This window comes from Mesoplodon densirostris, chromosome 3 (genome assembly GCF_025265405.1).
Source record: "Mesoplodon densirostris isolate mMesDen1 chromosome 3, mMesDen1 primary haplotype, whole genome shotgun sequence".
Lineage (NCBI taxonomy): Eukaryota > Metazoa > Chordata > Mammalia > Artiodactyla > Ziphiidae > Mesoplodon > Mesoplodon densirostris.
Genome location: NC_082663.1, coordinates 136,880,846 through 136,906,440, shown reverse-complemented (window position 1 = coordinate 136,906,440; position 25,595 = coordinate 136,880,846). Strand labels below are relative to the sequence as shown.

Genomic DNA, 25,595 nt, shown 5'->3' with positions numbered 1-25,595 from the left:
TAGATAGTTAGATATCTTCAGGAGAAGATTTTATGAGCCCAAATTCTTGCACCTTCTCCCGTCTAGAAAAGCACTAAAATCATTAACGGTGACATCTGCTCCTCCTTTGGCAGCAGCAAGCCTCTGCCAAAATGTGTGCTTGATGCGTGTACCCCCTTCACTAAAGTCATCTATAATTCTGACCTTCCCCCTTACTTCTTTGGAGCAGCTCCTCGAAACTACCTGAGATGCTGTTTCCCAGTCTATAGTCCTCATTTTGCCCGAAATAAACTTACCTCACAACTCTCGCATTGTGCATTTTTTTCAGTTGACACATGTGAGAAGGACATGAATTTTGGGGACCACAGGATAGAACGTTATGGACTGAACTGTGCCCCCTCATTCATATGTTGAACCCCTAACCCCCAGTGTGACCATATTTGGAGATCGAGCCTATAAAGAGGTAATAATTAAATGAGATCATACGAGTGGGGCTCTGTCTGATGGAATTAGTGTCCTTAAGAAGAGGAAGACAGCAGAGGTTGCTTTCTTCACACAAGCAGAGAAGAAGCCATGTGAGGCCACAGCAAGAATGCCTTCTACAAGCCAGGAAGAGAGGCCTTGTATGAAACCAACCAAGCAAACACCTTAATCTCAGAACTGTGAAAAAATAACTCTCTGTTGTTTAAGCCATCCAGTCTGTGATTTTTGTTATGACAGCTTGAACAGAATAATACAGCCTCTAAATACATCAATGGCAGGAGCAGTGTCTTTTAGGTATGCCCAGTGGTTTCAACAGACATACCTACTAATCTTCAGGAGTGCCTTTTCCTCCCCCAAACACAGCATCTTGTTTAACTGTACAAACCTGGGTTTGAAGAAGGAGACTCAGTGAAAGGAATAGATGACAAGAGGTCTGAGGCTTTAGAAACAGGCTTTGCCAAAACTTGTTAAGGGATCTTAGGCAAGGCAGTTTTCTCTGATTATCAGTTTCAGCTGTAAGAGGCTCTGGAGTTATTCAGATGTGGACTTGAATCCAGGCTCTGACTTTAGCTGTGTGACCTTGGGCAAATTACTTAGCATCTCAGGTTTGGTTTTCTATCTCTAAACCAGGATACTATTAGTACTTACCCCAGGGGATCATTGGGCTAATGAAAAGAGATGATGTATAGAGAGTCCCCGGCACATATTAAAGGACAATAAAAGGTAGTTCTTTTCCTAGATTAATTAATGAAATAAGTTGACATATGTAAAGTGCTGAAGACAGTGTCTGGCACTTAGGAAGCACTCTATCAGTCTTAGTTATTATTTTCTTCTAGCAAACAGTAAACCCTCAGTAAGGGACAGTCATTATTATTATTTTCAAGTCTCATCTCCCTCCGTTCCCTCCAAAGCCCTAAATCCTAACCATCCCTAATTCCAGTTTTCCCGCAGTACAGCCCATGGACTTTCCCGCCCTAGTCCGTTTGTCTAGGGTTTTCTGCCTGATGCTCCATTTCGCCTCCTCCTGAGCTCAGACGTCTTCTCCTCTGGGAATCATCTCTTCACCACCCCGTTCCTCCCAGTCAGAAGGAAAGGATCCCTGATTTGTGTCCTGCTAAGAAAACAATTCCATATAGCACTTAGTTCTCTGTGCCAGGTTAACTCTTTCAGAACCTGCGTCCAAGCGTGGCGGCCTCTAGAGGACTGTGCTGGGTGAGTAGCCTCTGAGTGTCACCCAAGGCGTCTAGCCCAGTGCGGGACAGAGGAAACGGGCCGCTGTACCCAGAGGGGTCCAGTTTAATTCCTACAAACCCAAGACCCCGACCCTCTTCAGGCCGCGCCCATCGTGAATCCCTTCCCTTCTTCCGGCTCGGACTCGCCCTCCCCTGATCGCCAGCACCTGAGCACCGCCGAACACCGCCCCTCCTCCCCCGCCCCCACCTCGCCCGGCTCCCAGGGGTCGCGCTGGCTCCTCCCCCGGCTCCTCCCGCCCCTCCTCCGCGGAGCTGGGGGCGGAGCGTCCCGGCCAATGGCTGGGAGCAAGGCTGGGAGCTGCTGGGCGACCGTGGGTTCCAGAAGCGCCGCGGCCTGGTTAGGGTGCTGGCATGGCCGCGTGCTGGTGAACGCAGAGTGCGCGAGGGGCCAGCTGCCACCATGTCCCGGGGCGTGGGCTTTGCCCAGCTCTGCCTGCTGGCGCTCGCCCTGCCGGGATGGACCAGAAGTAAGTAGCGGGGCGGGGGACGGGGGGCTTTGGAGGTGGGTGGGTTGGAGGACCTGGGGAGCTGGGAGTCGCCCCCCGGAACTCCCCGGGGCAGCGCCCCCGCCGGCCCCCAGGCCGGGAGCCCCGGCTTTGTTCCCACGTTGTGCGCCTGGGGAGGTGGTGGAGATGCGGGAGACCCGGAGCAGGCAGAAAACAGTCGGTCCCTCCCTGGCTTGCCTCCCTCTCTCTCCTTTTCCTCTGTTTTTCTGCTTTAGGCTTTTCTTTCCGCTGCTTTCCTAGTCTCTCCTCTTTTCTCCAGTCTTTGTGTGTGTGCCTATAAATATATTTTGATAAAACTGGAGCCATACCATAGGTACAGTTTTGTGTCTTGCATATGCCACTTCACATTATGAGCATTTGCCACATCGTTACATTCTCCAAAAACATGGTTTCAATGACTATAAATTCCTTCAAGAAATCGCAGAAGTATAATTTTCAAAAAGTTAAAAACATGACTCTCATACAAATATAGGATGAAATGTTGGCAAAGTGATTTGATTCATTAATGAGGCAGTGAATAGAATGGTAAAGCTAGTTCAAAGCATTAGAGGAACAGGAGTGATACAAGCATTGGAGAAAGAATGTTGAAATCCCGTGCTGGGACAGATACAAAAGTGGTCAATGCTCCATGGGGCCAAACAACCATAATTCTTAGTTATCTTTCTGCTATACTGAAGTCATTTGCATCTCTACCAGACTGAAAGCTACAGTTAACAGATAACTTCACAGAGTATAGCCTTTAATTAATAGGAAACAAAAAAGTCAAACAAAGGTACATTCCTCTAGATAATCCACTAATATGTGGGAAGGCCCGTTAAACAATGCTCCAAATGTGACATTGAAAGGACATCCTGCTTGCTCTTTTTGCCTTATTTCCAAGGTTTGAACAATTTTTCTTAAGATGTACTATGTTCCTCTGTTATTGAGCCTTGCTTTCAATAATTTTTGCAATCATAAAGATCATTTCATTCCTTTGAATGTTCCATTGAATAGCATAATTCCTTTTTGTTGCAGAGAATCTAGATTGATCAGAGCCACTAGATCAGGAACTATGCCTGATTCCCCAGTGAATATCAAGCACCTAGCATAGTATTTGGCATATAGTTAAGCGCTCAGAAAATACGTAATGAGTAAATGAATGAGTTGCTTCTCATTTTTACTAATATGATGAAACTAATGCTACTCTAATGAGGTTATTTTTTTTTTTTTTTTTTTTTTTCGGTATGCGGGCCTCTCACTGCTGTGGCCTCCCCCGTTGCGGAGCACAGGCTCCGGACGCGCAGGCTCCGGACGCGCAGGCTCAGCGGCCATGGCTCACGGGCCCAGCCGCTCCGCGGCATATGGGATCCTCCCAGACCGGGGCACGAACCCGTATCCCCTGCATCGGCAGGTGGACTCTCAACCACTTGCGCCACCAGGGAGGCCCCTGAGGTTATTTTTTAGGATCTATTTTGATTGAGAATACATCATATCAGTAATCTCAAAGGAAAGTTAATCACTCATAATTGGGCCAGTCTAACAGAGCAACTATGGCCATCTTCTGTGTCACTCATTGTATTCTATTGATTGTGGTTGGTTTAGAAAGAATAAATTTTGGAGTCCTCACTTCAACCCCAGGAGTCCTGTGGATTTGGCCTATTCTTACGGAGACTAATTTGCCTAGGTCTTGAGCAATTACCACTTTATTAAGATTGCCTGCGACCAATGTTTGAGGTCTGCCCTGCCTGGAACAAGTCTCCCCAACAGATTTCAGTTCACCTTTCTTGCAAAATAGGAATCCTCCTACCTAGCTCTCAGGGTTGTCTTGAGTACAGAGAACTGGGTGGTGAGAATCATTTGGAAAGTAGGAAGTGATATGAAAAAGCAAACTTGCCCTTAGGAAGCTCAGGTTAAGGCGATGATGCTTTGTGGATTGGGAAGCACTTTCACAGTAACTCTCCCAGTAATGCTGTGAGATGGGCAGGTGGGTATCATTGTCTTCATTTCACAGATGAGAAAACTGAAACTCGATGGGAATAATACCCAGGGGCTTGCCCTCCAGATATACCCAGAATCCAAACACTTCATTCCTCTTTACTGATGTCATTCTAGTCTGAGCCACCAGCCACTCTCACTAGGGCTCCTGCAAGTCTCCAGCCTTGCCTTCCTGCTTCTACTTGCACTCCTGCCTCCCTCCCCCACCTCCACCCTCTCCATCTCCACCCAGCGGCAGAAAGATCTTTTAAAAACCAAATACAGATCATATTGCTCTGTGTCTAAACCCTCCAGTGCCTTCCAAGTCTATTTATAATAAAATCCAGACACTTTCCATGCCCTCTGTGATATCAGACCCATGGCTGTCTTGCTGACCATATCTACCAATTTCCCCTCTCATTTGCTACGTTCTAGCTACCTCTAACTTCTTCTTGTTCCTTAAACAGGCCAAGGCCATTTCTGCTCTTGCTGATCTTTCTTCCTGGGACACCCTTCCCCTAGATCTTTGCATCTTCTTTCTGGTCCCTCAGGTCTCAATTAAATGCCATCCTTGCTGATCATCCTCTCTAAAATAGGTACCTCCTCTTCAGGTTCTCTTTATTTCATGACCCTCTTGTACCACTGGAGAATATTTGTGTTGTCCGCTTCCCATCTCTAGAAGATAAACTTTGTGAAGTATACACAGACCAACCACTATATTATCAGCACCTAGCAGAGTGCCTGACCCATAGTGAGTGCCAGGAGCCTGGAATCCAGCAGGTCTCCTGACAACCCAATATGGGTCTTTCCAGTTGGCAGTGCATGCTTGGCTTAGCTAGGGTGCAGAGGTCTGGGATTCCAATGGTGTGCTTCCTGTGTTGGCAGGAGGAAGTGGGGAAGGCAGCCCCCAACCACAGCATGAACTATTAATACCTCAGTGGAAGACTGCAGAAAGCCCCTTGAGGGAAAAGGTAAGACAAAGAATCTCATTTTCACAGGCAGAAGCTGACAACTCCATTTTGTGAGGCTTCAGGTCACCTACTCAACTTTCCTGGAAGCCCAGTTATCACCACTAGTTCCGTTTCTGGCCCACTCTATCTGCTCTGTGTTCCAGTTTTGGAAATCTCAGATGGGACTTTCCTTCATTGTGTGACAACCTACTAGAAACACTTCTAAATGCAAGTAGTTGAGGAAATGAAAATCCATGTTAATGCTGACATAAGCTAAGTGCAAATATGTGTCACAAAAATCACCGACTCTCAGCTGGGATTGATTAAATTTTGTCATTAGTTATTGCTCTGCAGAATATGTGTTTAACTTTATTTATTTATTTATTTATTTGCCACACTGTGAGGCATGCGGGATCTTAGTTCCCCGACCAGGGATCGAACCCGTGCCCTCTGCATTGGGAGCATGGAGTCTTAACTGCTGGACCACCAGGGATGTCCCTGCTTCACTTTATTGATGAGATAATATACTTGGAGAGAAAAATGATAACCCAAACTGTTTTAAAAATAAGAGGCAGGGTAGGGACCTTGTACTGAGGAATCTGTCTTCAAATCCAATAATCTTAAAATTCAGTAAGCTCCTTGGGCCATGACACCAGCAGAATGCACAGGCTTTATAAAGGGGATTGGGAATAAGACAGAAAACATTATCCTGTCCTTGCAGGAAGGATCTGTGCATCTAGGATAGTCTTTGGTTCTGGTTCTTATAGCTCAAGTGAGACAAGAAAGAACTAGAAAGGAAGATGTGATTGCTGCATGTCATTAACCAGCTACTGGACCTTTCACTTTCTCAACTCAGTTTCCATTTATAAAATAAGGCTTAGAGGGGATAGGAAGGAAGAGGGCTGGAGAGGAGGGGTAGTTAGTAAGAGCCCTTTGGGTTCAAATGGTCAGTGATTTATTGGGCAACATATAAGAGCCAGATTATGGTAGCAGAGAGAGGAGAGAGCTGTGTCAGGAAAGATTTCAGACTTGTGGTCCTTGAGTCTGGAAAGGTAAATGGAGAGTAGAAATGCCCAGAATCCATGAAGTTATGCCTAGAGTAATACAGACGTGTCCCAAAATGCTCCAATTTGGATTTAATAAGGGAATTTACAGCAAAAACATTAGGACAAATGAAAGCAAATAATATTTTATCCTAAAGACAGTAAATGCATGGAGTTCATTTCATCAAAAAGTAGGAGAGACTGAAAATAACTTCAGGAAAAGTCTAGACAAATTAATGGATGGCCATCCTAGAGAAGGTTATTTTTAAAAATTAAGATCTTGGATATTCCAACCTATCCATTATTATCCGAGGAATGGATCTGATACTTTTATAGACGCCTCTCTGTTCCCTCCAGATGTGGGATGCTGGGCATCCTCAGGAAGGGTCTGAGAAACAAAGTGGAGCTCAGATCCTGTCTTTGTTCCCAGCCATTGTCTGCCCAGAATCTGGGTCATTGTATTTTGTAGGAATAGTTAGCACCGTGCCTGGCACCATAAATATTTGTTGAAGAACAAATGAATGAATGTCAGAGAGGGAGAGGTAGGTCTCACTCAGGCATCTTATTCTCATTTTGTAATTACTTCATTCATCAAACGTTAGTTGAACACTATATGCTAAATTTTGTACTATGTCTTAAGGGGGGTACAGATATATAGGACAGATTTCCAATACCCTGTGGAGCTGAAGATCTGTTTAATCTAGCTCAAAAGAGAAAGGCATTTTAACCCTGCCCTGGGGAAGTATAAACAGTGGGTCAGCTCCTGCACTTCCTAGGAGAGGTGATGTTGCCCCTTCCTAGCACAGAGCGGAGTTGCAAGACAAAAACTGAGTGAATCTGGACAGGGAAGCTACATAAACCCTTACAGTGCTATTTCATTGTTCTGCTTGAAATGTCCTCTGGAAACATCATATTTTAAATATCAGTGTCTGAGCATCTTCCAGACAAGAGAAATATTTTTGGATTAGCCACTTAAAAATAAATATTCATACTCATGTTGCAGCTTGTGTCTCTTTGGGGGAGAAGTGACAGTGCTTTGATCTGTGTCAACTTTCATTTTTTTGTGTGGACTCTTGGCCGCCTACCTCTTAGATAAGGGATTGATGCAGCTCTGTTGCTGTGTGCTTTTCCTCAAATGCCCACTTGGGACTGTGTCTCTGATGCTTAATGTGATTGGGCAGGGCCCTTGCTCCAGACCTCCCAGAGTGAAGTGGCAAAGGACCAGCGACCAGAAACAGGTACTGGTAGAGCTGAATCAGAAGTAGGCATCAGAAACAGAGAAGTGAATTTCTTTTTTTTTTTTTTTTTTTCCAGAGAATTGAATTTCTTAGTGAAAGTTATTGGGTAAACATCCCCCTAGCTTCCTCTCCCCATGTTTTTGAAATGTCCCTTGTTAAGAGAAGTGAGTAGGATAAATGAGCAAAAAATAGCAAAGGACAGAATTGTATAAGCATCCTAGACCACAATGTTCAGATCTCATCAGAGCCCTCAGTGGCACAAAAGTTTCAGGGATGCCCAGGACCCTAATGGGAACTGGGGTTTGAAGCTGATAAGAAGAGAAACGTGCTTGGAAGAGGCAGGCCCCCAACCAGAGGTGGCAAAGCAGGTGACCCACTTTCTCATACATGCCAAAACTAAGCTTTGGGGTCAACCTTAAAAGGGGTAGAATCTTGGGCTTCCCTGGTGGGCAGTAGTTAAGAATCCGCCTGCCAGTGCAGCAGACACGGGTTCAAGCCCTGGTCCGAAGATCCCACATGCTGTGGAGCAACTAAGCCTGTGCGCCACAACTACGAAGCCTGCGCTCTAGAGTCTGCGAGCCACAACTACTGAGCCCTCATGCCACAGCTACTGAAGCCCGCGTGCCTAGAGCTCCCCAACAAGAGAAGCCATCGCAATGAGAAGCTCGTGCCCTGCAACGAAGAATAGCCCCCACTCACCGCAACTAGAGAAAGCCCGTGTGCAGCAACGGAGACCCAACGCAGTCCGGAAAAAAAAAAATATATATATATATATATATATATATATATATATATATAAAGCCATTATAAAAACATGGAAAAATGCACACAAGAAAATAGAATTAACTCATGTTCTCACTGCTGAGAAGTAACTATGGTAACCTTTTGGTTTTTTTCCTCTCTACTTTAGTCCCTTTACAAAAGTGTGAATGAATAAAACATACAGTGTTATGTTTTAAACCTTTGTGCTTAATCATTATCATGTGTACTTTCTTGATAATTTAAAAATTATTGAAAGTCATCATTTTTAGTGACTGTGTAATGTTTTGTCATGTGAATGGATTATCAGTTATTTAACCATTCTCCTAGTTTTGGACATTTAGGTTCTATTTCATTAGTCATTATTGTAAGTAATGAGCATCCTTGTGTATAAACCATTGCCTGTGTTTCCATTTGTTCCCTTCAGATAGAATCTTCTATTTCTGAGTTAGAGGGCCTAAACATTTTTAAACTCTTGGTCCATACTGACAGATTATTTTCCGGTGAGCCAGTATTGATTGAAATTCTCACTGATAGGGTGTGAGAGTGCCCATTCTATAGTATACTCCACTGCATTGTGATTTATGGTTTTAAAAAAATCTTTGTCCCTTTGGTTTTTTTAAAGATATCTTAAAAAAATCTTTTTGGGCGAGGGAAAGTTACCAGTGATGCTGAACATGTGTTTTATGCTTATTGGCCGTTTGTATGATACTTTAAATGGTCTATTCTGGGTGTGTAGCTACTTTGGCCCTCAGCAAATTTTCTCCTATGTGTAAAATGTATCTTTCAGACCTTTAAAACCTTAGTAGGAGGTTCTTCTAGTTGTCTCCTCTGAGATGATTGAGGGGTATCCAAACTGAGAGCCAATATAAAATAAAATACGAGACCATGATGAAGAGGCTTTCCCTGGTATTTTAGATAACAGCCAACATGTAACGGGCTTCCTGTATGCCAAGCACTGTAATAAATTCTTTTTTTTTTTATTTTTTTTATCTTTTTGCGGTACGCGGGCCTCTCACTGTCGTGGCCTCTCCCGCTGCGGAGCACAGGCTCCGGACGCGCAGGCCCAGCGGCCATGGCTCACGGGCCCAGCCGCTCCGCGGCATATGGGATCCTCCCAGACCAGGGCACGAACCCGTATCCCCTGCATCGGCAGGCGGACTCTCAACCACTGCGCCACCAGGGAGGCCCTGTAATAAATTCTTTACATTTACCATGTCACTTAGTCTTTACAAGATCCCCATAAATTTGACTATTACTTCTCTATTTCATAAATGAGGAAACTGAGTTGTAGGGAGGTTCGGTAATGTGCCCAAGTCACAACTATAGTGTCGGAGTCAGCGCTTGAAGGCAGATCTAACTCCACTCAAAATTTGTCTTCCAAGATCGTGTTTTTCAGGGTTTGCCTTTACCAGGCCAGCATGCAGGCACTTAAAACCACATTTCGGCTTGGAGTTTTCTCTCCTTTGTCTTTGAGGAGAATGCAGATGGGGGAGGGGAATTGGGTCCTTCTGGGAGTGAAGATATTTCATGTTTGGGCTGGAAATGAGATTGAGCCTTTTTTGTGGATCCACTTCCTGTGGATCCAGGTCAGAGCCCTGAGCTAGATCCTGCGCCCCTTCCTGGGAGCCTCGTCCCCTGCTTTTAGGAACTGACATTCTTTTGTTGTTGCTTTTAGCATCCACTCAAAGCTGAGCTCAGGGTGATGGCTGAGGGGCGAGAACTGATCCTGGACCTGGAGAAGAATGAGTAAGTGGACTTCTTCTTTGTCTAAAATGAAACAACCCACTTGCATGTCAGTGCCGGACGCAGGTGCTGCTGTTTTGGAAGGAAGCAGTTAGCGAAGTGACCCAAGCTCTCAAGCTAGGGTTCCTTTGTGGGGAGCATCTTTTTTTTGTGTGTGTGTGGTACACGGGCCTCTCACTGTTGTGGCCTCTCCCATTGCGGAGCACAGGCTCCGGACGCGCAGGCTCAGCGGCCATGGCTCACGGGCCCAGCCGCTCCGCGGCATGTGGGATCTTCCCAGACCGGGGCACGAACCCATGTCCCCTGCATCGGCAGGTGGACTCTCAACCACTGCGCCACCAGGGAAGCCCTGTGGGGAGCATCCTACAGAGCCAGCATTTCCACAGTCTCTTGACTTGCTGTGAAATTAGTGGACTGTTTAACGTCTTCCTTGAATTTCCTCAGGCTGTATTTCTGGGGCCTCTTAGAATTCACTGCACGTGAGTGTGTGTGTGTGTGTGTGTGTGTGTGTGTGTGTGCGCGCGCGCGTATGTGTGAGACACGAAGGGAGGGATGGGCTGGAGGACTGGAGGACTTTGGCAGCTGTCTTACTAGCTCCAGCACAGCGCACAGCAGGAAGTGAAGGAGATTAGAGGAAAACAGCAGAAAGGAGAGAGGCAAGGTGGAGTGTTATGGGATTCGATGCTCACACCCTGGCTGGTCTGTCTATTCTGGGTCAGCTGCATCTGAGCTCCTGCCAACAAGGGCATGGTCAGCAGTCTCCTGGCTTCATTGGGCTCATTCCTCCATCCTCCTAACCTCACTCCTCTTGGGTGGCTGCCTGGCTCAGAAATATTTCCACATTGATTTGCCATCAAGTGCAGCTGTATCTTGATTCACGTTATCGAGCAGGTGAATAGACATAAGGCACGGCTGTGTCTTTTGCCCATTCTTTGGCAATTCCCAATCTGCTTTGGCCACTGGAGAGCTCTCCTTACTTGGCCGGGGTCCTCTGAGGGCTTCTGATATTTCCCCACCAACAGTCCCACTTACATTCTGCCACACAGACCTTGCAGATAAGGCTGCATGGCTCTCAGAACTGCCTGTCTCCTCTTGGCAGCCTCCGGAGTCCCTTGGAAGCAGATGAGTAATCACACGCATCGCTGCCAAGAAAGCGATGGATGGGGACCTTCCCATATCCAGGAGGATGGGAATGACTGCTAAGCTTGGGTGGAAAGCAAGAATATAAATTATTCCAAATTTGGGCTTTTTGGACACTCGCAGAGGAGGATGAGTGGTGTCGGAAGTGCAGTAAAAGTATGACTTAAGCAGCCTGTGCAGTAATGGGCTTCATCCGAGTCTTTCCTCGGCCTCCAGAATGTGGTGGCCTTCGGGAAGCCAGAAAGATGGGCATCTCAATCGTTTTTGCTACTTTCCTCCTACCTTACTCCTGGAGCAAAACCAGCCCAAGAATATGTTCCTTTTGTCCCATTTCCCTGGAATAGACCCAGCTGGCTGTGTCTGCAGAGGGTGCAGGCCCAGAAATCTGCCTGGGATTTCTCCTTGCATTGTCTTCCTTTGGTCTTGCAGGAGAGACCCCCAGAGGGTCTGTTCTTAGTCTCTCTCAGGGGCCTTCTTCAGTTTCTCATGGCTCTAACCCTCTAGCTCTAGTCTCTTGTTCCCTATTGCCACCTCCGTCTAATCTGTCCTATTCTGCCTCCAGCTGGGGCATTTGACCCCTCAGCTTCCTCTGGGCTGCCTAGGTGATGGGGTTAGTGTCATGGGCAAATCCTTTGGAGTTGGACTGGCCAAGGAGGGATCCCAGGACTCTTCCTTCCTTTGTATTTTGGAGTCTTTGCAAGAGGTCATAGGAAGTTAGAGTGTGAAGATGCCATAGAAAACACTGAGTTCAGCAGTCTTATGCATGGAAGCAGAAACTTCAACTCAGGGAAGGATAGGCACTTGTCTAAGGCCACACAGCAAGTAAATGAGAGAGGTGAAATGAGGATCATTTGTGTTCTTGGATCTGGAGTCACAGAAACGCAGTTTCAACTTACTAGCTGAGTAACCTGGGGCATATTGCTGCGTCTTTTAGAATCTCAGTGTCCCCACTTATAAAATGAGACTGGTAACACCAGCCTCATATGGGTGGTTGTGAGGGCTGAGTACAGTGATGTACACAAAGTGCTTACAGAGAACACAGAAAATAGTCGACTACTATTGTGATTTTTTATGGTCCCACACTGAGGTTCCAGAGGAGAGCCCGGAGATGTGGTTCTGTTGTCTGCTGCCTGGAGCTCTTTTGTTTCCCAGTGATCAGCAGTGGCCTGGATGTGATTCCTGGCGTCCTTGAATTGGCAGCAGGCAGGAGACTTGACAAAAATGGAAGCAGCAGAGCCAAGCAATATGACCTCACCAGGTATCCCTGGGGATGGCTTCCTGCTATTTTCGTCTAAATTGGGCTTTTTGTTTTTGAACATGTGTTAGCAAGCGGAACTCCAATTGCACATGACTTCCTAGTGTGTTTACTTCCCAAAGCCCTCTCATTCATGGTGCGTGCAAGTCTGGATTCAAAACAGCTTGCGGGGGGGGGGGGGTGCTGCTTTTCTGATTTTTCACATTTTATAAAAATTATAAAGTTTTTATAATCCCATGATATTTGAGGGGGAAACTAGGCCCTGTGCTAAGTGATCCTCAGGCTCTGGTTCTCAACTTCCTCAGTTGATTCATTTATCTTTTCCATCTTGGATGCATCTGTAGCATTCCAGGCACCAGTGCAGGTACTGCAGATATAGTTGTGAATAAAACAGTTCTGCCTTCCTGGATCTTATATTTCAGTGGAGGGGAACAATAAATACACAAGTGAATGTGTAGTGTGTCCAGTGACAACTGCTGTGGCAGAAGCAAAAGGAACATAAGGGCTCTGAAGAGCGGAGGTTCAGGAGGGAGGTGCTGTTTGGGAATGGTGGCCAGAGCAGGCCTTGGTGGTGAATTGATATTTGAGTCCAGACCTGAAGGAGGTGAGGAAGTGAGCCACGTGGACAGCGGGGAGATGACAGTTCCAAGGAGCAAGACCAGCCAAGTTCAAAGGTCCTAATAGGTTATGAAGGTTTCCATTCCCTCCCCCTCCCCCCACCTACGTCTCCTCATATATTGGATTCTCAGGCCTCCCAGGAGCTGTGGACAAGGGCTTCTGGGACTCTGAGGGGAGGGAGAGGACATTTCTAATTTCTTTTTCATCATCCTGAGGTGTCTGGCCTTCTCTTGTCTAATCAAAGCCCATGTGCTAATGCATGGCCCAAAATAGCAGTGAGCAGGCCTTTAATGGAATTCACACACGGAGAGATAGCCAAGAATAGTGAAGATGGAGGAACATGGGGGTTAGGCCAGGAGAGAGGGGCACAGCAAATGGGCCTTCAGCTCAGGCAGCAGACATCCCAAGGTGCCTTAGTTCCATAGCACAGCAGCTGGCAGCCTTTTTCTGCTGTGAAGCAAGTCGGGATAAATGGATGACATTCCCATGGGGGACACACACTTTTCTCTATTGAGTGCAGGTGGAATAGAGTGACATCGTAGGGCTAACCTCAATGTGTCTTTCATGTTGGAGGGTCCTGGTTCAGATCCTGACACGCCACTTACCGTACGTCCTCTTCAAGCCTCAGTTTCCCTATCTGGGGTATAATAAGAGTCCCACACCTTAGAGCCGCTGGGAGGATGAAATGATGGTGCCTGTCAAGGGGTCAGCATAGTGCCTGGCTTATACTCCATACCCAGTAAATGGCAGCCACTATTTTTTTCTAGCTTGTGCTTTTCTAAATTGCAAAAGCAGTACATGTTCATTGTAAAACATGTAGCAGTACCAAAATATAAAGAGTGAAAGAATGAAAGTCTCCCAGCCACAAGGAGAGTCCACTGTGAACAGTTGGTGAGCCTACCATGGACCTTTTCTCTGCGTGTGAGAGCGTGCACGTAAATACTCATCGACACAATCACACAGAAGCACACCAGGCTGCTATTTCTGTGCTGAAGGAGGAGCAGAAATGAGATTATACTCTACATATCGCTCCACACTTGTTTTTATAGACTCACCTGTATGTGATGAAGGTAGTACTCTGCTCTGATATGTTCCCTAGTCTTACATTTACTCACACTTACCCATCATTTGCCACTGTTGGTACATAGCTGTTGTTAGGAGAACCTGACTTGTGATTAGGGCTGTGTGGTACAGTGGAGAGAGTACTGAGCTCAGAGACAGACAGTGTGGAATTGGTCAACAAGCCAGTTGGCCCTCCTGGGCCTCAACTTTCTCATCTGTTGAATGAGGGTTTTGTCCCAGGTGGGTTCTAAGAGCCTTTCCTGTGCTACCTATTGAAAGGATACTACATACGTGGAAAGTGGAAAAGAGGTCCCTGCCTCAGGGCATTTACTCTCCAGTTCTGTAGACATTCCTGGAAATAGGGGGCATTGGGATAAAGGCAAATACCCACAAAACCACAGACCTTGAAGTTGAGGATGAACTGCTTCCTCAGGACCCACCGTTTAGGCAACATAAGCATGAGAAGGGAAATTACAGGGAAGAAATTATAGGCTGCTATTTCCACAACCCACAATTTTGAGGTATAAATCCATAATATTTTTTTTGCCACGTAATTTCCCCCAGGCTCTGAGGACTGCCTCATCAATCCAGAAACCATATTGGACGACAGTTTGTTTGCTGAAATCAAATGGAATCTTCCTTAGCTGTAGGCATCTGGGGAGTTGGTCGCCTCCAGGGAGATGTAGGCCCTGGCTCTCTCCCTTCTCCACTTTCTCCCAAGAGGAGGGCACACTGAACTGTTGAACCTGCTTGCAGGATGCTCACTGGCTCAATTACTACATTACAAGGTCACCTTCAAAAGCAAATGAGCAGCTCAGCCAGTGGGCACTGTGCCCAGAGGATCTTTGGCCATCTATACACTTCTCTCTGCTGGTCTCTGAAGCACATTCTGCAATGCTCATCTCTTCAGTAGACTTCCTTCCTTGAGTCCAAATGATGCCAGATTTAGGTTTTGGCTTGGGAAAAGGAGAGATGTCCTTTGGTCTCACCCCATTCATTGTGCTCCAGCTCAGCGAAAGAGAAATCCTGTTTGTATAAGGCTAGCTAATAAGAATGGATATTTGTTTTCTTTTGTGTGCATATCTACCTCCAGACCTCATGGGGAATAGTAATGGTCAAGGCAGAATTTAGGCATTTGGAGATTTACTGATTATTGTACCTACCACTACTTCCGACTTTCATCTCACTTCATATCTCTAACTTCCTATCAGTCCCTCAGAGATATCTTAGGGATGGAGACTGCTTTTGTTGTCTTGGAAATCAAGCAACAAAATTAACAAAATTAATTGTCCTGGAAAATTAACATTCATTGCTAATGGAATGATCTAGCTCCTGGGCTTTTTCCCCTTCATCCCTATTTGAGTTGTATAATACTGGAGGACCCAAGAAGGGGAGAAATAGGCAGAAGAGGAGTTTTTTCAGCAATAGACGGGGTAGGTTAGTTACCACTGCTTGCAGCTGCACCTCTCTTCCAAGGAGGCCCGGTGGAAATGCGTAGCTGATCTGGAGCAAAACTCTGCTTATCACCCAGGCTGTGGAGTTCTCCCCGGCTTCCTCCTGGGTGAGGAATAGACTTTAACATCTTATCTAGGATAAAGGACAGCTCTCTTAGACCCTCTCTTGTCAGGAGCTTCATTTGTTGTTGGCAGAATTCAATTTCCTGGATCAAAGAGAAGCTTAAGAAAGGCTTAGACATATCCCAGCGCTCTTGGTGAGCCATGCTTCACTGAAGTGCATTTAAATGAGTCACAGACATATGGATTACATTTCACTTAAAATACACATGGCTTAAGAAATTAGAGGATATCGTTCTTTAACCAAGTATTTGGCAGACCTAAAGTATTCAGAATGTTTTTTCCAAACTCTGCACACAGCTGGGCTCCCCATTCCCCGCAGCTGATGTTGTATAACCCGAGGAGACCGGTGCCGAGGAAACGGTTGGATGGATGGGTGGGGACATGAGAATTTGAAGAGAGCTCCCTGTGAGTGTCTGAAATTTTCTTCAAACATTTTTTTGAAGTATCAGGAACTGGAATTAACCCTGCTGCGTTGACTCTGAGGCAGCGAATGCCTACGTGGATTTAAATTCTAAGTGCTGGGCTAGGCACCTTGCCCCAGAGAGACCTCATGGTCCTGTTTGAAATGCAGTTTCCAATTGTAGCTTTGTAGATGGAGATTGATTTCGGGTTATAATTCCCATATTGTCCAGAACCCCTGGAGTTGCAGACCAAATGGATTGCCAGCCAATCTGATGTGATTTTGTACAAGCCAAACTCTTAACCGCACCCCTGCATAAGCAGGGTCTCCAGTATTTCTAAATCATTGGAAACATGATATTGCTTTCTTAGGGTAGACTGTGTAAACTCAGTCTCAGTAACTAGAAGTGGTGATCTGAAGGGACGCAGCTGTACAGTAGCCGGAAGAGAGTATGAAGTAGCATCCACAATTGAAATAACCTAGATGTGTTGACTCTTAAGGCTGTGAGCACATAAGCCTGAAATGCCTAATCCATAGGGTAGAACATGCTCGGGCTTTGGTGCCAGAGAGACCCAGATTCAGTTCCAGGCACTGACACTTTCTGGTTAGGTGGCCTTCAGCAAGTCACTTGCCTCCTGAATGTTGTTTATTCATTTGTGTTCACGATAACGCTCACTCCTTAGTGAGCATTTACTGAGAACCAGTCACTGTGCAGAGGCACTTCACATGCCATCTTATTTAATCCGCATGGCAACTCTTTTTAGAAGATATTATTATTATTATTATTCATATTTTATAAATGGGGAGACTCAAGTGTGAGGAATTTGAGTAATTTACTCAGTGTCAGGCAGATCCAGGAGTCACACTCATGTCTGTCTGTTTCTTACTATACTCTATGTCCTGCATAGAAAATAGAAAATAACTTCATTGCAGGATGAGGTAGGCTGAAAAATGTTCCCCACCCTCCCAGAGACCCACATTCTAATTCCTGGAACCTGAGACTATGCTGTCTTATGTGGCAAAAAAGAATCTTTCTAAGTGTGACTATATTAAGGATTTTGAGAAGGGGAGATAATTCTGGATTTTCTGGGTGGGCTGTAAATTCAATCACAAGTATATCCGTAAGAGGAGGGCAGAGGGAGATTTGCTCACAGACAGAAGAGGAGAAGGCAGTGTGACCACAGAGATGGGAGTGATGTAGCCACAAGCCAAGGAATACAGGCAGCCACGGGAAGCTGGGAGAGGCCAGGAATGGAATCTCTCAGACTGAGTGCAGCCTTGCTAACACCTTGACTTCGCTCTCTTGATCTCCAGAACCGTGAAAGAATAGCTTTCTGTTGTTTTGAGCCACCTAGTTTGTGGTAATTTGTTACACATCAGGCACAGGAAAAAAATGAACCGGTTTGTGAGCCTTAGCAATAATGTATTTAAACAATATATTTATTTATTTACTTATTTGGTTGGGCTGGGTCTTAGTTGTGGCAGGTGGGCCCCTTAGTTGTAGCTCACCAGCTCCTTAGTTGAGGCACGGGGGCTTCTTAGTTGTGGCATGTGAACTCTTAGTTGTGGCATGCATGTGGGATCTAGTTTCCTGACCAGGGATCGAACCTAGGCTCCCTGCATTGGGAGCGCGGAGTCTTAACCACTGCACCACCAGGGAAGTCCCAGCGATAATGTATTACTCTGTGCGTAGTATCACTCGTGGCACATAAATAAGCTGGTTTTCAATACATGCTAAGTTTCATTAATGCAGAGTCAAGAACGGATGTTTTCTAAAGTGTCTTGGTGATGCAAAGCATTGCATGTGGCCCCTGTGACTGTCTTCAAGTAAGAGTGGCAAGAGAAAAACATACTGAGACATAGCATGTGTGGTTACCATTTATCAGCATTTCCTAAGTTCCAGCTCATGTTGTCTGATGCACAGTCTGCCTTCAGGCAGCTTCTGGCTGAGGAATGATGGTCAGATAGGAATAATGATATCGTCAACGGTAGTAATAGCTACAACATAGGAGATGCCTATGTAGCAGGCTCTGTTGTGAAATCTCTAATTGAATCATCACAGCAACCCTGTGAGGTGTAGGTACCTGTGTTAGTCCTGTTTGGCAGATGGGGACCCTGAGGCATGGAGCAGTGTGACTTGTTCAGGGACATCTGGGTGGGAAGGGCACTGCAAGCCCGGGGTCTTAGCTGTGGCCTCCTACTGCCTCTTGGATGCCCTGTCCTTACTTGGTATGCTCTTTGATGAACACTGGTGTTACTTCTCTGTTATTCTACCCTCCTTCTTCTCTTTCCTCCTGCCTTCCCTAGGCCTAGGTTAGAATTTGGATTTCAGTGGACTGTAGTGCTGCAATCCAGGCACATAGGAGTCAGGCTGGCTCCTTGCACCTACTGGAGGTGTAAGCTTTGGCAAGTTGCTTACCTATGCAAGTCTCAGTTTCCTCATCCACATGAAGGGGCTAATAATAGTGGCCACCTCATCAGGTGTCATGTGATATTCAATAACACAGTTCTCTTAAAGGACTTACACTGTGCCTGGTGCACCGTGAGAGCCCAATAAATAGTTGCTATTATTTGTATTTTGCAGGATGGGAAAAACATTTAAGAATGAAGTAAGAGGGAATTCCCCTGAGCTGGTTTCCAAATGTAATTAGGAAGATGACCTTAAAACCCATTGCCCCTGGGAGGAAACTCACTTCTGCTCCCCTGCTGTGCCCAGTTTGACCTAACTGTATCTCGAGAATACAGCTGTGCAGGGTTCTCCAGTCGGCCAAACTGTACCTCTTGTCTCTGCCTGCAGAATCAGTGCCCGGGCACTCCCTTGGCAAGGTTCTGAGCTATCTGATAAGGGGGTCGGGATTTGTTCACCAGTTCCGGCTCTATCTCCTTCCAGGGACCTGCAGCCAGGGCTGCCTGTGTAGCCAGGAAGGATGTCCATGGTTTTCTTTTGTCTCAAGCTTATTTCTCCTGGCGGCCCTTCAGCAGGAGCACAGGGTAAAATGAATGGGAGGAAGCTGTCAGCTGCCCTGTTGGCCTTAGATGGACCCTTGTCAGAGCGAAGGGAAGCTGTGTACTTGGAGGAAGTCGGGAGTTGATTCTTGAGTTTGAGGAACCCTTGACCATCAGGCTGTTTACCTTAAGATAACAACGATAGCTAGCATCCAGTGAGTGAACATTTACCCTGAACATACTGTTTCATATGGATTTTTTTTAACCCTGTATAAATTTCCATGTAAGTTTATCCAAATGGGGTTATACTATATCCTAAGTTTTATTACCTATTTTTTTTTTCATTTGGAAATATAACATGGGCAATCATCAATTATTTTTAAAAATTTACAGAAGAACTTTTTGGAGTGTTTGAAACTTTGATAATAAAATTCTAGCAAAAAATTACATAAGTAATAGTTTTAAAATAAATGAGATCATACTTTATGTACCATTCTATAATTTGCTTTTTTATTATTTCTCTTCAATATCTTTCCACATTAGCATATTTATAGACCTATTTCATTCTTCTTAATGATGACATAGGATTCCGCTGAATGGATGAACCAGAATTTAAAAATTTGCCTATTAATAGACAGTTTTCCAATTTCTTGCTATTATAAATAATGCTGCAGTAATAGGTTTATACATAATCTTTGAGTACATTTGCAAGTATTTCTGTAGGATTAATACCTAGCAATAGAGTTGCAAGGTCATATAGCATATATGTCTAAAATGTTTTAAATTTTGACAAATCGTACCTCCCATTCCACAGATTCCTTCCCAAAGGCTGTACCATTTTACGTTCATACAGCACAGTATGGGAGTATATTATGGATACATTTCCATGTAAATTTTTGAGATCATATGGCTATATGATGGTACATTGTATGCATATGCCATAATTAACTTTTAGAACTTCGTATAATGAAAAATTATCAAATGCACATAGAAGTAGAGAGAATGATATAATGAATCCCTTATACCCATCACTCAGATTCAGTAATAATCAAGATGCCATGATCAATTTAATCACCCCATATTGATGGGCATTCAAACTATTTTTTTCTTTTCTTTTTTTTTTTCATTTTTACAAATAGTGCTGGAGTGGACACCTTCATGTTCTTTGAGAGGTACTTCTAGAGAATCACCTCCTAGATATGAATCACTGGGTCACAGGGAATTTACACAGAACAGGTAGATAAAGGCACTTTGCCTCTGGCTTCTCTGTAAATTAAATCCACCACCTGTGTTGAGAGAATGTTTCACACACTCTCACCAATGGGTTGGTTATTGAGCTTGGGCAGAATCTTTAAACCCAACTCTCCCGCTTTTTTTTTTTTTAACAGCTTTCCTGAGATGTAACTTACATACCATACAGTTGATCCATTTTTATAAGTATGCCATTCAATGTTTTTTAGTATATTTACAGAGTTGTGCAACCATCATCATATTCTAATTTTTGAACATTTTCATCACCCCAAAAAGAAGCCATTAGCAATGTTATGGGTTGAATATGTCCCCCCCAAATTCATATGTCAAAGTCCTAACCCCTTGTATTGATACCTCAGAGTGTCCTTATTTGGAGATAGTCATTGAGGATGTAGTTAGTTGGGATGAGGTCATCCTGGAGTAGGATTGCACCTAATCCAATATGACTGATGTCCTTATAAATAGGGGAAATTTGGACACAGACACGCACAGAGGGAGAATGCCATGTGAAGATTAGAGTTATGTGGCCACAAGCCAAGGAAATGCCAGAAGCTAGGAGAGAGGCCTGGAACAGATCCTTCCCTAGTACCTTCAGAGGGAGCATGGCCCTGCCAACACCTTAACCTTAGGCTTAACTTTTAGAACTGTGAGACAATAAATTCCTGTTTTTTAAACCTCTCAGTTTGTGGCACTTTGTTAAGGCAGCCTTAGCAAACTAATATGACTGGTTACCCCCAACGCTCCCCCAACGCCATCAGCTCTAGGCAACCATTAATCTGCTATCTGCCACTATAGATTTGCTTATTCTGGGTATTTCATATAAATGGGATTATACAATATTGGTTTTTTGTGACTGGTTTCTTTCACTGTGTAATGTTTTTGAGTTTTATCCAAGTTGTATAGCATGCATCTGTACCTCATTACTTTTTATTGCTTTATAGTATTCCATTGTATAGATGTACCACATTGTGTTTATCCATTCATCAGCTGATGGATCTCCTGCCTTATAAACCAGAGCTAACTTGACTCCACTCTACAAGTTTGATTTCAGCAGATTTTTTAAAAAATTGAAGTATAGTTGATGTACAGTGTTGTATTAATTACTGCTGTACAGCAAAGTGATTCAGTTATACATATATGCATTCTTTTTTTAATATTCCTTCCCATTATGGTTTATTATAGGATATTGAATATAGTTCTCTGTGCTATACAGTAGGACCTTGTTGTTTATCCATTCTATATATAAAAGCTTACATCTGCTAACCCCAACCTCCCACTCCATCCCTCCCCCAACCCCCCTCCCCTTGGCAGCCACCAGTCTGTTCTCTTTGTCTGTGATTCTGTTTCTGTTTCATAGATAGGTTCATTTGTGTCATATTTTAGATTCCACATATAAGTGGTATGATATGGTATTTGTCTTTCTCTTTCTGACTTACTTCACTTAGTATGATAATCTCTAGTTGCACCCATGTTGCTGCAAATGCATTATTTTGTTCTTTTTTATGGCTGAGTAGTATTCCATTGTGTGTGTGTGTGTGTGTGTGTGTGTGTGTGTGTGTGTGTATGCCACATCTTTTTTTATGTTATAAACATTTACTAACATACATAGTTCTTTTTAAATTTTTTTTTAATTAAAAATTTTTTTTACAGTAGGCCCTTGTTGGCTATCTATTTTAAAAATAGCAGTGTATACCACATCTTCTTTATCCATTCATCTATCAGTGGACATTTAGGTTGTTTCCATGTCTTGGCTATTGTGAATAGCGCTACTATGAACATAGGGATGCATGTATCTTTCTGAATTATGGTTTTGTCTGGATGTATGCCCAGGAATGGGATTGCTGGATCATAGGATAATTCTATTTTTAGTTTTCTGAAGAACCTCCATACTGTTTTCCACAGTGGCTGCACCAACTTATATTCCTACCAACAGTGTAGGAGGATTCCCTTTTTTCCACATTCTCTCCAGCATTTGTTATTTGTAGACTTTTCAATGATGGCCATTCTGACTGGTGTGAGGTGATACTTCCTTGTAGTTTTGATTTGCATTTCTCTAATAATTAGTGATGTTGAGCATCTTTTCATGTGCCTGTTGGCCATCTGTATGTCTTCTTAGGAGAAATGTCTGTTTAGGTCTTCTGCGCATTTTTGGATAGGGTTGTTTGTTTTTTTTGTTGTTGCGTTGTATGAGCTGTTTGTATATTTTGGAAATTAAGCCCTTGTCAGTTGCATCATTTGCAAATATTTTCTCCCATTTTGAAGGTTGTCTTTTCATTTTGTTTATGGTTTCCTTTGCTGTGCAAAAGCTTGTAAGTTTGATTAGGTCCCATTTGTTTATTTTTGCTTTTAATTTCTATTGCCTTGGGAGACTGACCTTAAGAAAACATTGGTACAATTTATGTCAGAGAATGTTTTGCCTATGTTCTCTTGTAGGAGTTTATAGTGTCAGGTCTTATGTTTAAGTCTTTAAGCCATTTTGAGTTTATTTTTGTGTATGGTGAGAGGGTGTATTATAACTTCACTGGTTTACATGTGGCTGTCCAAGTTTCCCAACACCACTTGCTGAAGAGACCGTCTTTTTCCCATTGTATATTCTTGCCTCCTTTGTCGAAGATTAATTAACCGTAGGTGTGTGGGTTTATTTCTGGGCTGTCTATTCTGTTCCATTGATCCATATGTCTGTTTTGTGCCAACACCATGCTATTTTGATTACTGTAGCTTTGTAGTATTGATTTCAGCAAATATTGATTGAGCACCTGTGTGTAAAGTCCTATGCTTGGTGCTGTAGGGAGCAGATGCAGACCATAGCCTTGCCCTCTGGCCGTTTACTCTCTATGGGAGAGAAAATGCTCAAACAGCATAATCCAAGGTTGGTTACAAATTTACTTAATACCGTTAAAAGTAAAGTGCTGAGGGGGCGGTAAGGAAGGGGGAATTTCTCACTGGGGGTTAGAGAAAACTTCCCTCAGGAGGGTACCTTGGAGCTCTGTCTTGTGGGAGCAAGGAGGGGAGGCTTCGGATGAGGGAGGGAGGAGAGATGAGTGGAAGAATGAGAAAGGAATTCAGACTGAGAAATTAATATATAAATATTTGGTCTGGATCTAGGGGAACCAAAACTGGAGTGCTAATAAGCTCTTAGGAATTCAGTATTCCAGCTAGCCAAATCATTATAATTCAGAAGAGTGGTATGTGGCAGTGGGAAAGCGGTTTCTCTCCCTTCCACAGCTGGGCTACCTGAGGATTTGAGTGGCTTAGAGTTCAAATTTTTTTGTTTTCTTATTTTTGACTTTGAGTTGGGCTTTCTCTTGCCTCTGGTAAAACCATATTGTCAGAGAGGTAGTTGGGGTATTTTTAGGAAAGAGGCTTGAGGTGCAATTTAAAGCTGAGCTGTGTTTTCTGCACCTCGGATGAGAAGAAGTTCTTCCCCAACCCCTCGCCATCGAAGGGAAATTTGGGCTGAGCCCAGTGGGTGGAGGTGTACCTGGCGGATGGAGCCATGGACTGCAAGGGGCTGAGCCCAAGGCAAAGGTGGCTTCTTCATAACTTGGGGAGTTGGGGGAGTCTCCTGACCAGACCTCTGTTTTCATCTTCAAGGATGTGCCTAGGCTCTTCATCCAGACTCCCTGGAAGCTGGATTTCTACTCTCCAACCTTTGTGCTTAGGACATGGAGCATGATTATCCCCAGGGAAGAGTCTATAGGAGGAGGCCAGTTCTGAGGCCTCTGGACTGGTTCTGTCCTGAGAATGAAGACAAGTTTACATTTTGCCCAGGAGATATTCTGATTTTAAGAATGTAACCTTTACTCTTTCTCTATTTAGAACTCAGTGACATACACAGACCTTTGGTTGATACCTTGGATGCTAAATGAATAGGCTTTTGGGCACCCTGGAGCAAGTTGCAGGTCTTGCTCAAACTCAACTGGGAGTAGGTATTGGGTCACAGAATCCATGGTTTTTCTGACGAGTCTCCAGTGTATTGAGTCTCCAGGGCTTGAGCTCTGGGTTACTCATTGGGAATTCTTACTTTTTTTTTTTTTTTTTTTTTTTACTTTTTTTTGCAGTACGCGGGCCTCTCACTGTTGTGGCCTCTCCCGTTGCAGAGCACAGGCTCCGGACGCGCAGGCTCAGCGGCCGTGGCTCACGGGCCCAGCCGCTCCGCGGCATGTGGGATCCTCCCGGACCGGGGCACGAACCCGTGTCCCCTGCCTCGGCAAGCAGACTGTCAACCACTGTGCCACCAGGGAAGCCCACTCATTGGGAATTCTTAACTTCCTTTCTCTCTTACCTTCTCTTCCTTCATTTAACAAATATTGTGCGTGCCAGCTTGGTGGCTGGCATTGGGCTAGGTCCTGGGTATTCCTGGAAGAGTAACGGCAAGCAAACACAGTTTGACATCATGGGGCTTAGAGCTTAGTGGAGGAGAGAGATAATCCAACCATTACTGAGCAGTGTGGGACAGGCTATGTTGGGGGAAGTAGAGGGTACCGTGGGAGCACGGGGAAGGGCAACCTACCCTGGATTGAGGGCCTGCGAAGGCTTCTAGGAGGAAGCGAAGTAAAAGGAAGTAGGGTGGTGGTAGAGTTGTGGCTTATACAAGGGGGATGGGTTCCACGCAGGGCAAGTAGCAGGAATAAAGGCTCTAAGGCCTTTGTTGATGATGAAAAGTTGTTCTTTGTGGTTAGAGCAGAGAGCAAGAGGGAGGAAGGAAACGGTGAGAGAAGAGGTTGTCCAGGTAGGCAGGGGCGAGTCCTTGAAGGGCCTTATAGGCTCCTTCAAAGGATTGGGTGTGTATCTTGAGGGCAATGGGGGGCCGATGAAGAAATTTTAAAAGGCAGGTAGTGACAGCATCCAAAGTGCATGTGAGAAAAATTACTTAGACTACAGTGTGTAGGATGGATTGGAAAGGGCAAGACTGGTGATAGTAATAAGACCCATTCTAAAGCTTTATTTTAATCTGAGGGGGAAATTATGGTGATCTCATATAGGGAAGTGGTTACAGATATGGAGACACTTATCTGTCCCCCCTTCAAGAAGGGGACAGATTCCAGAGATACTTATAGGGTGGAATCATGGAGACTCGGAGATGGGTTGGATATGAGCTGAGGAAGGGGGTGGATTCAAAGGCCAATCTGAGGTTCCTGGCTTGAGTAAGTAGCAGGACAGTGGTACAAGTCCCCGTGTTTGTCCTTAGTTTGTGGTGGGACCTCAGATAAGCCACTTCTCAGATCTTTAGTTTTCTCAGTAGTTGAAGGTAATAATCTCCAGTCATCAACTCTGGTGGTGGGGAATCAAAATCTATGTGAAAAGTAGCATCCTATACTCTTTCCGTGGCCCTAAAAGTCCTGGCAGAAGCGGTCTGTCCTTACCCTGGTTATCTCTGTAATTTTCACCCTTACATAGACTTCCCCCCTTATCTACAATTCTGAGCACTTGACT

At 44.6% G+C, this 25,595-nt stretch overlaps 1 protein-coding gene across 2 annotated transcripts in view; it reads left to right on the top strand.

Annotated features, from left to right (window-relative positions):
* Positions 1-1,969: 1,969 nt before the first annotated feature.
* The window catches only part of ADAM19 (ADAM metallopeptidase domain 19), a 93,826-nt gene continuing 70,200 nt past the window's right edge, over positions 1,970-25,595 (top strand). For both annotated transcript variants that reach the window (XM_060093722.1, XM_060093721.1), the window contains exons 1-3: positions 1,970-2,182; positions 5,060-5,145; positions 9,843-9,913. In XM_060093722.1, the coding sequence (XP_059949705.1) occupies positions 2,116-2,182; positions 5,060-5,145; positions 9,843-9,913 (224 nt within the window). In that variant the 5' untranslated portion in view covers positions 1,970-2,115. The remainder of the gene's footprint in view (positions 2,183-5,059; positions 5,146-9,842; positions 9,914-25,595) is intronic.